Source organism: Chrysochloris asiatica, unplaced genomic scaffold (assembly GCF_000296735.1).
Source record: "Chrysochloris asiatica unplaced genomic scaffold, ChrAsi1.0 scaffold00169, whole genome shotgun sequence".
Classification (NCBI taxonomy): domain Eukaryota; kingdom Metazoa; phylum Chordata; class Mammalia; order Afrosoricida; family Chrysochloridae; genus Chrysochloris; species Chrysochloris asiatica.
The window spans coordinates 694,475-711,914 of NW_006408687.1; the positions used below are offsets into that span (position 1 = coordinate 694,475).

The 17,440-nt window shown below is 35.1% G+C and overlaps 1 protein-coding gene and 1 pseudogene across 3 annotated transcripts in view; both read right to left on the minus strand.

Moving 5' to 3' along the window:
* Positions 1 to 17,440, minus strand: part of ANKRD17 (ankyrin repeat domain 17) — a 257,813-nt gene that overhangs the window by 79,070 nt on the left and 161,303 nt on the right. For all 3 annotated transcript variants that reach the window (XM_006871557.1, XM_006871555.1, XM_006871556.1), the window contains 6 exons: positions 15,924 to 16,072; positions 6,906 to 7,017; positions 6,629 to 6,774; positions 4,113 to 4,255; positions 3,417 to 3,630; positions 1,869 to 2,044 (listed from right to left, as the gene is read on the minus strand). In XM_006871557.1, coding sequence (XP_006871619.1) covers positions 1,869 to 2,044; positions 3,417 to 3,630; positions 4,113 to 4,255; positions 6,629 to 6,774; positions 6,906 to 7,017; positions 15,924 to 16,072 — 940 coding nt within the window. The remainder of the gene's footprint in view (positions 1 to 1,868; positions 2,045 to 3,416; positions 3,631 to 4,112; positions 4,256 to 6,628; positions 6,775 to 6,905; positions 7,018 to 15,923; positions 16,073 to 17,440) is intronic.
* LOC102834234 lies at positions 8 to 1,056 on the minus strand (annotated as a pseudogene).

Genomic DNA, 17,440 nt, shown 5'->3' on the forward strand with positions numbered 1-17,440 from the left:
TGAATCTTTCAAGACTGGCTACTGTAATCCCTGTCTCATCTACAGCTCTGGGAATGTACAGGCTTAGATCGATGTCATTTATGCTCACAGAATCATCCACCTCATCACCACCTATTCCTTGGGTGTAACGGGTATCATCTGCTTCTTCATCATCGTAATTAACCAGTTCAGGATGAAATTCAAACACCTCACAACCACTTATCACTAGTGCCTTCCCTGCTTTGAAGTCTGTTTTCCTTCTTTCTGTATCTTGTTCAAGTTTATCAACCTTTTCTTGTCTTTTCCTTTTTTTCCATGCAAGAAAAGATTCTAGAGTGATTTTGGTAACATTTGGACCTAGGGCAGAACGCTCTCTTTCAATGAGGTCTTCTAATGAAATTTCATCTTCTTTCTCTTCTTTCTTTTTATCTTTTTTCAACACAAATCCAGGAGGAAGTGCATGATGATACATGCACATATCGCCCCCTCCAGGGCATACCCAAAACCAGCCATACTTGTTCTCAATAGCTTCAAGGAAATGCTTGCACACTATTTGAGTTTTTAGATTTTTCTTTTCCTCCTCACCGTGCTTCTTGTTTACTACTTCTTCCAGTTTTTTCTCATCTCAATTATCCAAGGTACTTTTTCAAGTTCTTCACCTCTTGCATCAATGTAAACACACTTCACGTCTCACATTTTCTCTCCAGAGTCAAGTCATGAGAGAACTTACACACCTATCTCCTTTAGTACACTGTCCTTGCTTGAAGAATGCATATACCACAGATTTCGGATCTGCACCTTTACTTATTTTTTGAGCAGCAACTATAGGTTTGAAGAGTTCGTTTAACTCCTCCAATTCCTTCTTCTTGTCATCTTTCTTCAATTTCTTTTCTGCTTCACTTTGTGCTACCTGACGTGGATTTTGTTGACCAAATTTAACTTGATGGGTGACAGCCTTGATAAACTTCTGTTGCTTGGCTCCTTTCTTATTCTTTAGATGTCTTCGATGATCTTCTCCTTCTTTTTCTGTTCTGCCTTTTTGCTGCCCCCCGCCTGAGCCTGTTTCTTGGGGGGCATTGCGGAGACAGGTGGCAAAGGCCAGACTTAAGCGCAGCTGGGCACCGTCAGGGGCTCTGGCCCCGCGGCAAACATGAATTTATCTTATAAGGCAATCTTATCTATTTCAGATTATCCTATTGGTAGTATTTGGCTTCAGGAAACAATGAACCTAACAATAACATGAAGGTTTTGCACATGGTAGGTAGGAAGTCTCATAATGAATAATAGTAATTAATGGCAGACATGGTTTAGGACACCATCCGAAGGTCATCAACATCCACTTAAGCAAACAAGTCTTTTTAGAAGATGCGCAGGAAATTTCTAAGTGATTCAAAGCAGAAACACCTAGATCTTAACTAGTTTTATAACTATCACCTGGAGGTCCTAATTACTGTAAAGAATAAAGAAATCAACAACGAAGCCATAGATCACATTGCCAGACATTTAAAAGACTGAGTGGGAAACACAAGAGTATGGATAACAATGGCTGGCTAGCTCAGTACAGTAATTTAAAAGTGTACTTACACACAAGCAAGGAAGGCAAGGATTATTTTTAGGTTACACTGTAGTTTTTGTTGTTAGGTGTCTTAGAGTCTGTTGGACTCATAGCAATCCTATGCATAACAGAACAGAAACACTGTCGAATCCTAAACCATCCTCACAACTGTTACAATGTATCATAGTAGGTAGAAAATGACAAAGGCAGGTTTAAAAGCATGCACTTGTAATGTAGAGAAGAATTACAATAGATTTTTTTAGTAATACAATTGCCCAGAGAAAATGGTAATCATTGGTAACACTCGGCTCATACATGAAGAGTAACATAATACCTGCCGATAAGAAGCTCACAGAATTTATAATGCCCTTTATCTGCTGCTATGGTTAAAGCTGTATCTCTTGAGGACGGCACGGGAGGGGCATTAACATCAGCACCTTTATCCAAAAGGACTCGGCCCACCTCTGCATATCCACCAGAGGCAGCTTCCATTAGTGGTGTAAGGCCAGTCTAGGTTTAGTAGAAAAAGAACACATAAGAAATGAGAAAGAGTTAAAATGTTAACAATCTGGAGCTACAATATGGTATGGATGTTATAAAGATTCACAAGTACATTTTTTGCATTATCCCTCACTACCATAGCCTCAGTAAGTTATAGGCTAATCTATTTTTTTAAAAAAAAGAGAAAAGAGATTTTTACTTCACTTCAATGGTACTATTTTATGAATCAGGCTGCGAACAACAAGGTCAGCAGTTTGAAACTACCAGCTGTTCCACGAGAGAAAGATGAGGCTTTCTGCTCCCATAAAGATTTACAGCCTCAGAAACCCTGTACAGGGTCACTATGAGTCGGAACCGACTCCATGGCACATAACAACAACAACTGTGGAAAAACAGTTGTATAAGATGCAAGCACTTAGTGTGTAACTGGCACTCCAGAAGTGCTCCCCTCTCCTCTCTTTTATAACAGCACATATTTTCCAGTGGAAAATACTCCAGTCTTCTCTCTCCATAACAGCACATATTTTCAGTGTAAAATGGCATTAACCTGTTGCTGTCAAGCTGATTCTAAAACATTAACGAGCCTTGGTGGTTTCAGCACTTGGTTGCTAACCAAAAAGTCGGCGGTTCAAATCAAACAGATGGTTTGTGGGAAAAAGCTAAGACAGTCGGCTTCTGTAAAGATTACAGCCTTGGAAATCCTATGGGATGACAGTTCTACCCTGTCTTGCAGGGTCACTAAGAGGCTGAAAGAACTTGACAGCAAAGGATTTGGTTGGCCAGAAGAAGCAAATTCGTCTTAGAGGAATGGGTTCTAATGTCACTGTTGTTAAGTGCTGTGGAGTCAGTCCCAACTCAGTGACTCTGCAAAGGGTTTCTGGGAGTCCTGGTGCTGGCACTTGCAGGATAATGCACTGGACCCCAAGGTCAATTTGAACTGCAAGGTCAGCGGTTCAAACTTACCAGCATCTCCTCAGAAACCCTAAACAGGGTCTCTGTGAGTCAAAACCAACTCGACGGCACTTTAACAACAATATATTTTATAAGGCTGTAAATCTCTGTGGAATTGGAAAGGCTCATCTTTCTTACACGGAGCTGCTGGTGGACTTGAACCACTGACCTTGAGGTTCATAGTCTGGAGCTTATCATCTATAGCCACCATGCTCTAAGGTCATTACTGCCTATAAAAACCTATCATTGAGATGTTTTCCAGACTTAAACTTTGACTGAATGGTTTCTGATTATAAGTACATGTAACATAATACACATGTGTGTTAAATATAATAGGAGACAAGTGTTACTAGAAAGCACTACATTGATAATTAACATATTATGCACCTTAAATATCCAATCCATGTATAAATCTCAGACCTTTTCTTACCTTAGCTCTGTGTTCAACATTTGCTTTTCTATCAAGCAGAAGACTAACCACTTCAGTTCTTCCTTGGAAGCAGGCTAAGGTTAGAGCAGTATTCCGATTGGTTTCTATTTGAGCATTTATGTCAGAGCCCATGTCTAACAGGAGCTTTACAGCAGCTGTATGTCCATTCATAGCTGCTAACATCAGAGGAGAAATGCCCAATTTGCTACCAGTTCTGTGGGTAGAGGTATGAAGAGGAAAAAAAATCACATATTCATTTAAAATAACTAGGGGGGGGGGTGTTTGTTAAAGATGGTAACATAAAATTTTTGCAGTCTTATTTTAAATCACTGTTTCTCAGCCTACTAATAGTAAGTCTTTGAAATGCTAGACAACTCTCTTAGTCTGTTACTACTTAGAACTTTTCTATATTAATGACCTGGGCTATAGGTTCCATCCTAACAATATACATTTGCTTGCTTCTGATAAACATCATAAAGAAGATATATTTCTTTTTAATACTTTAAGAAATATTTGTATATTTCTTTAATGTCAATTACTTAACTAAAATTGATCAATAAAAATCTCTAATAATTTGGATAATTTTTTAATGAAGGTATTTTCTAAATCTAACATTAAAAAAAAGGTGCTCTACAAATATCTTTCACTCATGTATAGTTGTCACTTTTATTATATAAGTAGAGAAAAAAAGCTTGCCTAGAATTAATCTCAGCTCCTGCATTTAGTAAAATTTTGATGATGTTCACATAGCCACCAGAAGCAGCCAGGCTTAGTGGTGTGTAATCAGAAACATTTCTGTGTTCTTTATTTGCCCCTCGAGCTAATAGTAACTCCATAACCTGGAAAGAAAAAAGAAAAAAAAGTCTTTTGTCATATGGTCAAATAATTTTGAAGATGTATATTTCTAATTTATATTTTTCCAGGCATATTTTTGTGTAATAGAAGAAAGAGTCAGTTCTTCTTTCATTCTCTGTACAAAACCAGTCTCTTTCAGCAAGTCTTAGAAAGTCAGTGAAGAAATACAATCCTTCAGTAATCTGTTGAAATGGCATATTGCATCTCTGGAAGAGCTGGACCTCACATACTGTTATGACATGATTTGGAAATTAGTATTTATGTATTATGTAGTGGTTAAATATGTGACAAGACCTTTTTTTCCTCCCCATTTATACATTACATGTATTTAAATTATAGTTTAACTTATCAATGAAATATTTAAATTAAAAAATAAAGATATTTTCAATGACTAATATTTTACTATGATTTAAAAATACACAGAAAAGTTGAAAGACATTTTAGAGTTATACATATATACATATTATTTATATTCTATCAACATTCTACTATATTTATTCTATCACATCTATTTTTGTGTATATCTTATTTTTTTGATGCATGTCAGGGTGAACTAAAGATACTTACAATTTACCATGTATACAATTAATTAGACTATCTTTTAAATAAAATCACTACCTGCTTTCTTGATTTTAAGGCTTCTTTCATTTAATATAATAATATTTTGGAGTTTATCAGTTTTTGTTTTTCTATCCAATGTGAGTATTATGTAGGAGTTCTGGTGTGGTGCGCTGGACGGCAAAGTCAGTTTGTACCACAAGGTCGGTGGTTCAAGCACACCAGCCTCTCCTTGGAAACCCTATATATAGGGTCGCTATGGGTCGGAACCAACTTGACAGCACTTAACAACAGCAACATGAGTATATGTAAGTAACCATGCTATACTATGCCATTCACCTACTGACACCTTCATTGTTTCCAGTTTTGGGCTATTATTGATAAAGCTGCTATGAACTTCTTGTGGAAGTATGTTTTCATTACTGGTTGGTTTCATCTAGTAATAAACTTTCTGGGAGTACAATGGGGCTGTAGAAAGTACATAGACAAATGGAATGAAAAGATAATGATATTCTTTTACAAATTTTGAAGCACCCTTATATGTTTCATTTTTTTGTTTTGTTTTGCTTTTATTTCTGAAATTGTTTATTTTTAACTATTTGCAAAAATGTAGTTTGAAGTGGAAAGAAAATTCGTGGACATATGCATGCAATATGGAAGAACTTGAGAGCAGAAAGAAAATGGTCTACAGTTACATCAGTGGTCAGAAAGTATGCACTACATTTAGAATGTAAAAGTCTTATGACATTATCCTTATTTTAGCTTTTTGATACTTATCTAGAATCAGTCTGGGGCTACAAGGATTGAAACACATGAAAAAGAATTGTCAAATTACCATGTATGTCCAATATGCCATTTGTTGGTTTGAACCAAAGTACATAATTGAATGTAGGTTCCAAAAAATATTAACAAAGAAACATAATTATAAAACAAAGACTATATGTTAGTTTTATAAAAAAATCAACAGACAATTTCCCAAAGTATAGTAGTATTTTATACTTCCATCAATAATGCATGCTGTGGTGCTATGATTTAATGCGCTAGACTGCAAAGTTGCTTGAACCGCAAAGTCAGTGGTTCAAGCTCACCAGCTGCCCCTCGGAAACCTAAAGGGTCTCTGTGTATCGAAACCAACTCAATGGCACTTAACAACAACAACCAACAACTGGTATTGTCAGTCTTTTTAACTTTTGCCATTTCAGTGAGTGTATGCTGTATCCAACTAAAGTTTTAATTTGCAATTCTCTGATAACTAAAGGGTTTAGCACTTACTCAAATGCTTTCAGTCATTTATACATATCTTTCACACTATGTCATTTATATCACACAAAAAAACCCTTTGACACAGATTATTTTCATCCTATTTTACAAATTAGGCATATGGAAGGTAAGAAGTGCTCAGAATCATAGCCCTTGCCCCTCCTCATACACAGTATGAATAGGCATATCAATTATCACCTCTAGTACTGATTACAGAAGAAAATTAATATGAATGAATTAATATTATCAAGCAGAAGGAACAACATGGTAGAGATGAGTCCCTTATCCTCTCTTGTGCAGAACACCTCTGGTAGTGAAGTGCAACTATTTATGCACAAATCTACTCTAAATAGAAAAGGTGAAAAAGTATAGAAGCAACCAAGTAAAAACTGTCTAAGGAAAAAGTTCCTATTTCATCACTAGGCTTTAATTCTTTTCAGTCTATTAAGTCCATTGTTCTGACAGATGAAATCATGAAAATCTAACGTATACCTCTGTGAAACAAAGAGGGGAAAAATTACACAAGGGAAAAATGTTACCTCCTGTCTTCCCCCAGAACAAGCTAAGGATAGTGGTGTATCCTTGGTTCTTTCTGATTGGGCTTCAATGTCTGCACCATTGTCCAGCAATATTATCACAACACCAGCATGACCAGCTGTAGCAGCCAAGATGAGTGGAGTAAAACCTGGAGAAAAATAATAATCTTCAGATTACATGCTAACCAATGAAAAACACTAAGTATCAAAACAGGACTAGAAGTAGTATTCCAAACAACATAAACATTTCAGGAAAAAGGGTAAAAAGATTAGGCTCTACCTTTCTTATCTCGATGCTCAATACTAGCTCCTCTCTCTAGCAGTGTTTGCACCAGTTCCTCATGGCCACCAGCACAAGCAAGTGTTAGTGCTGTGTCGTGGTTACTCTCAGTCTGCAAAAGATTAATTATTTCATTAGATAGTTAGATAACTTAAAATGTTAACATTATATATTATGTACATATACCAATGCTTACATTATATAATATGTACATATACCAATGCTTACTCATGTACCACTTTGCTATATCAAACATTTGAATAGGAAGTTGCTTTTGTTGATTTCTATTTTCCTTTAGTGGTGAATGTGTGATTTTTTTTTTTTTTTTTTTTATATACTCAAAATAAGCTCCATGGGCATTATTTTTGTTTTAACTTTTTATTGTGAATTGGTTTACAGACAAGATCATCAGTTTTACATTCCATAAATCTCATATACTTTGTTTCATCTCAATGATTACAATCCTCTCCTGCATGGACTAAGTACAAAGGTGGAGCGGGTGGGGAGGAGAGAGAAGTATTACTTTTCAACAATATGACTAAAAGAAATACCAAGGATTCATTTCCACTTCTAGTCATAGTGCAGTAACCTATACCAGATTTAAGGAGCTCTGGTAGCGTAGTGGTTACGAATAGGGTTCGAAAGTACCAGCAGTTCCGTGGGAGAAAGATGAGGCTTTCTGTTTCCATAAAGATTTACAGCCTCGGAAACCCTGTACAGGGTCGCTATGAGTCGATTCCGACTCCACAGCACATCACCACCACCACCAGTACATGGAAAGGGTACACAAATAGTTTTGCAATCTCCCTGAGTAGAGAAGACAAAGTTCCAAGAGGTCAAGATGGCTAAATTCATAGGAAATAATACTGATGAAAAGTGCAAAAGTACTCTGGAGATCTGCAGGTCTCAAGTCTTCTTAAGCTGAGTACTGAAGCTCATGTGCATGACAAAATTGAAGAACAAGAAATAAACTACAAGCTAAACAACACCCAGAGTTAACAAAGGACAGGAATAATTCCATTCCCACTAGTCAGAGAGGAAACACATTCAAACACACCAAACACGTAGAATCCTCAGTATTGGGACCTAACTAGATGTTTCAGATATACCTAAAAAAGCTGAAGTGCAGGTCTTGAAATGAATGCATTTCCAAGTAACAGATCTGCAATCTAGAACAAGCCTTAAAATATGTGAAGGAACATACAAAATTAAAATACTATATATTCTGAAAGACAAAGATGTTAATTAAAACATAGTATGACAGCGGGCTTGACAACTAACAATGGAAACATGACACAATTTACATACAATTGACTTTTGACTTTTGTGAATAATAGTGACCAATATTGGATCTACCAGTGGCCTGACTAGATTTACCTTCATTTTCATTTAATTAATAAAGTAATTAAGCCCACATACATTTACTAGTCTAAACTTGTGTCCAAAACAGAAACAAGCAACATTTAGTCATTAGCACTTGAAATGCACTGCTAATAAGGAACTGAATTACCAATTTTATTCACATAAAAAAAATCTGATCATTAGTGAAAAATTATAACTTGGTTAAGTGAATATGCTTTCTCAATTATGCATTTAATCAAATCAAAATACAGAATTTGTGTTCTAATGAAGTCCAAATTTAAATACATCCTAAGTAAGGTGACCCAACTATTCCAGTTTTGCTTGGGAATGGTGGGTTCCGTGGGATGTACAACTTTTAGTGCTAAAACCAGGTCTGTTCTAGGCAAACGAGGCTGATTTGAGCACCATGGCTATAAGTAACATACACAATGGCTTTTGAAGACTTTTAGTACAAATACAAAACACACAAAAAGATAAAATAGTTCATTAGCAATTTGTCACATGTACTGCATGTGAAATAATATTAGGGATATGTTAACTAAAATATTATCTTAAAATTCACTCTACTTATTTCTTTTTATTTTCTAGAACATGTAAAATTACCTATGTGCCTGGCATTGCTTTTCTACTGGGCAGTACTTCCTTAAGTTCTTTTAAATGTCCTCATTTTCACACATGTATCTCTATTAGAACACCAATGTGTTTTGCAATACAATAATCCACCATCTTCAGAGGAATATAAATTACTGTTAGGTAAGGAGCATATCTTTGTCAACTTTGCATTTTCCACCTGTAAATGATGTTCTGCCCAGGAACCAGATGATAGTGAAGTCAAAAGTAAACAGATAGAAAGGGCCATAGATTGAAAGACTATAACTATACTCTATATGTGAAATATTTATTGTGTTTACTGTATTTATATGTTTATTATACTTATTTATATACAATTACAATGTTTATTGTATTTACAAAACAAAGAAAAGCACATTCTCTAAGAATGCTCTAACACAACTAAACTCTATTACAAAAAAAAATGAGTAATGAGACAAAAAGCAGAGCTGAAAGACAAGAAATAAGAAAAAGTTGGTGGTGAAGAAGGAAGAGGCTAGTAGACAGCAGCGCTACTAACTGCAGAGATCAGGGACGGCCACAAGGGAAGAGATGTACCGATTATAACAACACACAAGGGTATGAATACTTAAATGAATGAAATTCTGGCTGTTTCATAGTATTTGGTCACTATGTCAGATGTATAAAGAAAGGATTATGTCTGATTTCAGAGAAAAGGAGAAACACAGAAGGTCAGAAAATAACTTTCCAATTATCACACAACTAATAACTACTGTTGTTAAGTGCCATCAAGTCTGTTGCGACTCACAGTGACCCAGTATAGGGTTTCCAAGAACATTTTCTCCCTGCTGCACCACAGAACATCCCTACAGCAGGGCAAAACTGAATCAGTAGAATGGTGATCTGTCTTAGGCAGTTTCTCTGTGTGAATACAGTCAACACTAGAGTCAAGCTCATGATGTAGTTTATGAGAATTCTAAACTTATTTCAGGTTTCCAAGAATAATTCAGGATAGAGGTGCCAATCTTAAATGGAGAATTAAGAAACACATAGAAAATTAGAAAAAGATGAACACAGGAAATCTTAGAGGATCAATAAAATATTGTATAATTTTGTTTTGCATATTAAAATATATCAATTCAACTGACATTTACTAAGCACCTTTATTTCAAACACTCTGTGAAGTACACAAGTAGTAGCAGTCCTAACTGCTATTGAGTGCACTTCTGAATCATGGTAACCCTATGTGTGTAAGGGTAGAAATGTGCTCCATAGGGTTTTCAATGACTGGCTTTTCAGAGGTGGAGTTTCAGATCATTCTTCCCAGGTATCTTTGGATGAACTCGAACCCCAACCTTTCAATTAGTAGTCAAGGGCATTAACCATTTGCACCACCCAGGTATTCTGCTAATTATTCTATGGTATACAAGTATGAATAAATACAGCCCCTGTTCTCTATGAATTTACTGATTTCTCTGTGCAGGGCAAATTTAGGATCAAACTATTGGAGAAGTATAAACATTATACAATGAGACATGAGTTGCTATGTGTCATAACCAACTCAACAGCAATAAACAACTACTTGAAGAAAAAAAAATTAAGTTGGGAACAAAGTCAAATTACTTGGTGAATTCAAGTTAAGAGTTGTTATATGCCACTGAGTCAGATCCAACTCACAAAAACCCTGTATAGGTTTTCCAAGGAGCAACTGGTGGGTCTGAACCACTGACCTTAAGAGTTAATATTCCAGTGCTTATCCTAAATTGCCATATCAGGACTCCTAAGAGTGTTAGGCCACACTGTATTTCTGAATTTCAAGCAATGAATGCTTTTTGACAGTCTTCTCATTTTATTTTAACCTTTTATTGTGAATTGGATAAAGGTTTACAGAGTTAGTCATCAATTTTACATTCAACAATTCATACACATTTTTATTTCATCTTACTAGGCTTTAATTCCTGCAATATCATTTATCCCACTTTCTCCGTGTTTCTTATTTCTAGTCCCCCTACTCTCATAACCCTTCTGAACTTTGTCCTTGGGTAAATGCTGCCATTTTGAAATCAAATGACTGTTTAAAGGCATGAGACTTTTTAATACATAATAAAAGAATGCAAAGATTCTTCCAAATTACAGAACTGCATAGCCTGGTTAACATATATATAAAAACTGCTACGCAAAAGCAAATTAGCTGAAGAAATCAAGTTACACTGATTGTTAAAGAAGCCACATTGTTTACTGCATATCTAGAAATAAGTCCTAAACCTGAAAGAAAAACAGACGCTAAGAGCATTTTAAAGAGTTTATCCATGTTCATATACGCTTAGTCTAAAGAGTCCCGTTGATGTAGTAGGTTGCACATTGGGCTGCAAACCACAAGGTCAGGAGTTTGAGCCTATCAGCCGTTCAGCAGAAGATGAGGTGGTCTACCCCTATCAAGATGTACAGACTCAAAAACACTGAGTCAGAACCGAATGGATGTTATAAGTGGTTTTGTTTTTTGTCTGTCACCCCACACCATAACAGATATTGTTATGGTTCTAGTTTATAAAAAAGATTAAAAAGTTTATAAAAAAGATACTCAATGTAAAAAAAAAAAAGATAACACATGTAAAAGCATTATGTATTATCAACATGATTATTCAATTTTTAAGAGTTATAATACTGAAAAGGGAAAGCCAACTTTAAACGAACTGAAGTTGAGATAACATGCCTAAACACCATGCTTTTGTTAAGTGCTATCAACTCAGCTCCGACTCACAGCAACCTTGTATAGAGTTTCTGAGAAGCGGTGGTGGGTTTAATACCACTGACCTTGTGTTAGCAGTCCAATGTTTACCCTACGGCACCACACCAGGACTCCTAACAGTGTATATCTACTCTGAAAGTAATAACTACTTAACCAGCAACTCATACAAACAGATATGAGTCTGTTTCCATGTGGACCAGTTCTCCTTTGTTCTGTAAGGCCACATGAGTCAAAATTCAGAGTAACGAGTTTGGGTTGGTTGGATGTAAAGCAAGTAGCATTAAATATATTAATTATTAAAAACCACAGAAAGAAAAATGTTTTTCTCATGTTTTGAGATATACTAGAAGAAACAGTCTAAGTTCAAATATAGTCTTGGGAAGCTTCAAAATAAAAAGCACAAGTAGTTCTGATATACAAGCAACCTATAACATCAAAGAAGCTGGAACACACCTTTTTACAACCCATGAACAAAACAACTTCTGGCTCTTTCTCACTTTTAGTGGCTATTAGATTTAATCAAAATTTTATACATCTAATCCTGGTGTTGCGCTGTGGGCTAATGCGTCACACTGCAAAGTCATTTGAACTGCAAGATCGGTGGTTCAAGCGCACCAGCTGTTCCTTGGAAACCCTACACCGGGTAGCTATGGGTCAGAATCGACTCGATGGCACTTAACAACAACAACAATAATTATAAAATTAATTCAACAGTTTTTAACTCTCACCCTCAAGCCATTTACTGTTTTATGTATTTTTTAAAAAATGGTTGTTAAAATCTCTATTAAGTGCCCAAAAATACACAATAAAAAAATATAATACTGATTATAAAACTCTTAAAACTATTCAGATTATGGGAGAAGAGAAGAGTGTGGGACCCTATCCAAAGTAGCAGTGACATCAGAGATGCAGGCAGAGATGATGACGTGGAGAGATGGAGCGGCTGGGGACTCTAGAGACTTGGATGGAGAGGGCTGTGTGCTGGCGACAGGGGGGCCGACTTGCAAGGTGTACCCTTTGGTTGTTTGAATGGTTATATATTCCTGAGTGCTTCAGCATACATCCAAAAAAAAAAAAAAAAACCCCAAAAGCAAACAAACAGAGGGAATGGAAAGCAAATGCTGTTGAATGATTATGGAGGGGATTGTAATCATTGTAATGAAACGAAATACGATAGGATGAATGTAAAGCTGATGTTCTCCCATGTAAACTATCACTCAATTCACAATAAAAACTTAAACAAAAAACAACTATTCAGATGTAGAAAGTGCCCACAGCACACAAGTTCAAATGAAAGGTGACTTCTAGTTGTATAATAAGATTTGAGGAACGTTATAAAAATAGACCCTTTAACATACTTCATCGGCCATTAATTAAAATGATTCTTATTAAAAATATCAACTGTGAAGAATTAAATAATTTTTTAAAAGTTTTAAGGTATAATCATTTTCCCAACAATCAACAGCATTTTAAAAACAGTCTTTTTCTGTGACTTAAATGAAGATTTGATGTAAACAGATACTGTGGCCAAGGAAAGGTGCTGAAAAGATACAGAGGAAAGACACATGATGATCCTTGGCCATCTAAGTTGGTGGACCCAAATACAAAAATCGAATTTACTAAGTTAAAAAAATCTAAATTCTGTGGTCACACTTAGGTAACAAATGAAAATACATACAGCATAAAGTTGTGGTATAGAGCATAGATTCAAGAGCCAAAGTGTCTGCATTATTTATGAACGGTGGCTTTACTACTTATTAGTTACTAGGCAAAGTTGTTTCTATCTCTACCTTAGTCTCCTCATTTAAAAACAACAATAATAACAGCACCTTCACTTCCTGGGGTTATTCTACAAATTAAAAAAATCAATATTTATAAAAATATTAAGCATGTAAATGTGAAGTGAACATTTTAAATAAATAAAGACACACATATTGAAGAACGTTTACTCTTGAATCTTGATGATGCAAGATTTTGGTATTAATTTTTCTACAATATCACTAGCACAGGAGCTCTGGTAGCTTAGTGGTTATGAATCGGGCTGCGAGCTGCAAGGTCAGTAGTTCGAAACTACCAGAGCTCCGTGGGAGAAAGATGAGGCGTTCTGCTCCCGTAAAGATTTACAGCCTCGGAAACCCTGTGTAGGGTCGCTATGAGTCGGAACCGACTCCACGGCACATCACAACAACAACATCACTAGCACTGTCATTCATAACTTAAACTATCTTATTATAACAGGTTTTGTAAAATTTTCATTTTAGTATCTAGGAAAAAAATTCCTATGAATTGAGTACAAATATATCTCTACTAGTGTGTCTGCTTAATATCACAGAAATTAGCAAATCTTTAGTTTGCTAAATTTTAATGTAATTATGATAAATTTCATGGAAAATAGTGTAACTCAAGTTAAACCAACAAATGAAAAAGAAGCTCAACGTACACAACAAAGATGGAGTTGATTTTTAAGGATCCAAAGTCAGGTCATTCATTTCAAAAGAGTGTTACTACTTGATTTTTTTTTTTTAATTGGTGGTAGTGCTCTGCCATGAGTCAGTTCCGTGACTCTGCATAGGGTTTCTGAGGCTATAAATCTTTACGGGAGCAGAAAGTCTCATCTGTCTTCTGAGAAACAAATGGTAGTTTCGAACTGCTGAATTTGAGCTTAGCAGCCCAACTAGTATAGTAATGACTTTGCCACCAGAGTTCCTTTTTATAAAATTATGTATATACAAATCTCTGGGAAATTAATTTATCATGCAGTGAATATAGCTGATTTATATTTCAGTAGTATGCTGCTGTGTGCTGTGGAGTCGGTCAGGCTCATAGTAACCCTGTGTAGGGTTTTTGAGGATGTACATCTTACAGAGAAGTTTCATCTTTCTCCCATGAAGCACTGGTGGATTTGAACTGCTGAACTGTGCTTTAATAGCCCAATGAGTAACCCACTATGCTACCAGCGCTCCTTGTTGAGTAGTGTAGTCAGGTAAAATGATTTCATCATCACCACAATAAACAATGAAATCATGATGATACTTGGAGGAATTTTACTGGGGCTAGTTCCGTGGGAGAAAGATGAGGCTTTCTGCTCCCGATAAGATTTAGAGCCTCTGAAACCCTGTGCAAGGGCACTGGTAAGTCGGAACCAACTCCATGGTACTTAACAACTTTATTTAAAAACATCTTCAAAAAGAAATTCTTTTATATTTTGGTTAAGTATTAACTTTTCCATTTGGATCAGTTCTTGGTTCCATAAGAATTACGGAAATGATTAAAATGTCTTCTGAAGATGAGACTAGAGAATTTCTAGTCTAATATTTAAGAACTAATGCTAACCTATTTTTAAGTACCCTAACAAAAATGTTAGAATATTTAAAATAATATTTTGGAAGTAATAACAGAAATGAAATTCCTTTTTCACAGTGCTACCAAGAAGTATTTTTAATGAGAGAGTATATTTTCATAGGTTAAGAGTATATGCCCTTAATGTTCCATACAACACACAAATGCACACAAACACAAGCACACTCTTAACTCTCCCTGAATTTCAGGTTTGTAAGGAACTGATCATAAAAACAAGTTTTCTAATGTACTCTGTCCCCTAGTTATTCAAAAAAGGAAAAGGAAATAAACTACATACATTTCTCCACCCTGAAAAAATCTATCTGCCTGTTCTAGGATAGGTCTTTTAGGACTGACTCATCTTCAGGAAAAAACTGTCCTCTTCAATTTCACTTTTGCCCTGAGATTTTATGGTAAACTCATTTAAAATTAGTGAATCGCTCTCAAGGTTCCTAAAGTTTATTTTAAACATTATCATTTTTCTCTAACGGTACTTCTTCAGATTATAGGAGTAAAAAGTGCTTTTCATCCCACTGGGAGTCCTTTAGCAGATAAAAATCTATAGATAAACACATTATAAATTTGAATCAGCAAGATTAGAATTTTCAAAGAAAATAAAAATAAATATGATATAATGCAAATCTTACTCTTAAAATATACCACCCATCATGTATTTTAAAGAATATCTTCTAACTTAAAATGAAAATAAAAGACACACTAGTATTAAATGCATCATTTTTTTAATATGTTTCCCAACTAGAAAAGTAAAAGAAAAAAAATTATATGATGACCTTAGATACCAGACAGCACATCATACTTATCAACAATAATGTGTATTGAGATTTTTTGAATGTGGAATTCAAATTTACTTGTAACTGTGGTTCATACCTGCCTAGTGAAAAAGCAGTCTTAGAAGATTTAAGTCACTGAATGTTAACACTACTTTTATGGTGCCATAATTCCAGTTAAAAACCATCTCTCCTGAACTTGGGGCTTACCTGTGCATCAATATCAATGGCAGGGTAGATAGGAAGCATGGCTGAAGGAGAGATGATAGGACTTGGAGTTGGAGTCTGTGGTTGGGAAATGGGAGCAGCAATACTGTGGGTAGGAGTGTTGGGCATTGCAGATGTTCTTCCACTGACTGCTGTTGAACAAAATAACTGCACTTAATACAGATGAAACAAAGTTAGGTTACAGTAAAAATTAATACTAGAAAATATTTAAAGATTCGTAAAATATGTATAGCTACAGGGAGACTGCCATAGCACTAGCAACTCATTTTCTTAGTTATTTCGGATTTTGGATAGCAGTTCAAAATTAAAATGTATATTGAAATCAGCTCATTTTCTAAATAACAATCTGTTCGAAATCATATTCCCTTGTATAGAATGTAAGTCACAATACCTTGATTCAAAATAACTGAAAATAAAAATATATTCAAGTATTAAAATTTTATAATAAACGGAAATGGAAAGTTGTCAATTATACCTTCTTAATTAGAAAAGGATAAACATTAAGCTCAACAGAAGAAAAATGGGACTTTTTATAACTTTGGAATTTCACATCTTATATTCTACAACTAAGAAAGCCAATATCACTGTTTGGCATGGGAGAATCTTGCTACCTAATCACTTAGAACACATTCTACAGTTTGACTTTGTGAATTTGAGGAAAATAATAATTCTGTATTGGAATCCTCAGCGTGAAATGTATCCAAATAAAACGATTTGATCCTGACACAGCTATGTAGTTTCTTATATGAAGGATTATTCTGCACAGGGTAAAATACCCACTAATCTGGCACTCACATTGACTTACAAAAATTTTAAACTAGGGTATTTCATATAGTCTTTAAAAACGGGATTGTTGGTTCTATATAAAATTTTGTTTTTAACAAAACATGCAACTTCTTGGACTAATTGGGTCAGTACTTGAAGTGAGAGAATTCCTAAGGTAAAAGTATACAATATACTGCAGATTCAGTTGAGGGTACTTTATTCCTTTATCAACTCACTTCTAAAGTTGATTATGTTTATGTCATTCCAGTCCTTCTCCAACCCCCAAGTTCTGTAAAAATGTTATAGTACTAAAGTATGGGCATTAATCTTTAACAGTAGTGTGGATGTATGTTACCAATGAAGTTATCAACTACATCAGACAGAAAACAATGATTCACAACTGGATCTGAAACCAGCAAACTGCAAAAGAGGCTACGATCCTGCCAAGAACAAAACTGAAATTGATCTTATTATAACAATTATAAACATGGTTGCCAAATTAAGAAATCTACTTTACACGAAGTTCTTAGTTCAGGCACAAACATACACTATATACTTTATAAGACAAACTCTGTAATTACACATTTTTAAGGTCACTTAAAAGTTAAAGGGAAAACACTGAATTCTTAGGGATCCCAACCACTAGAAAAGGATTTGTACTAATATATTAAAAAACTGATCATTTAATGGCTTTGATCCTTGATACTGTTACTCCATAACTAAAAGTTAAAAAA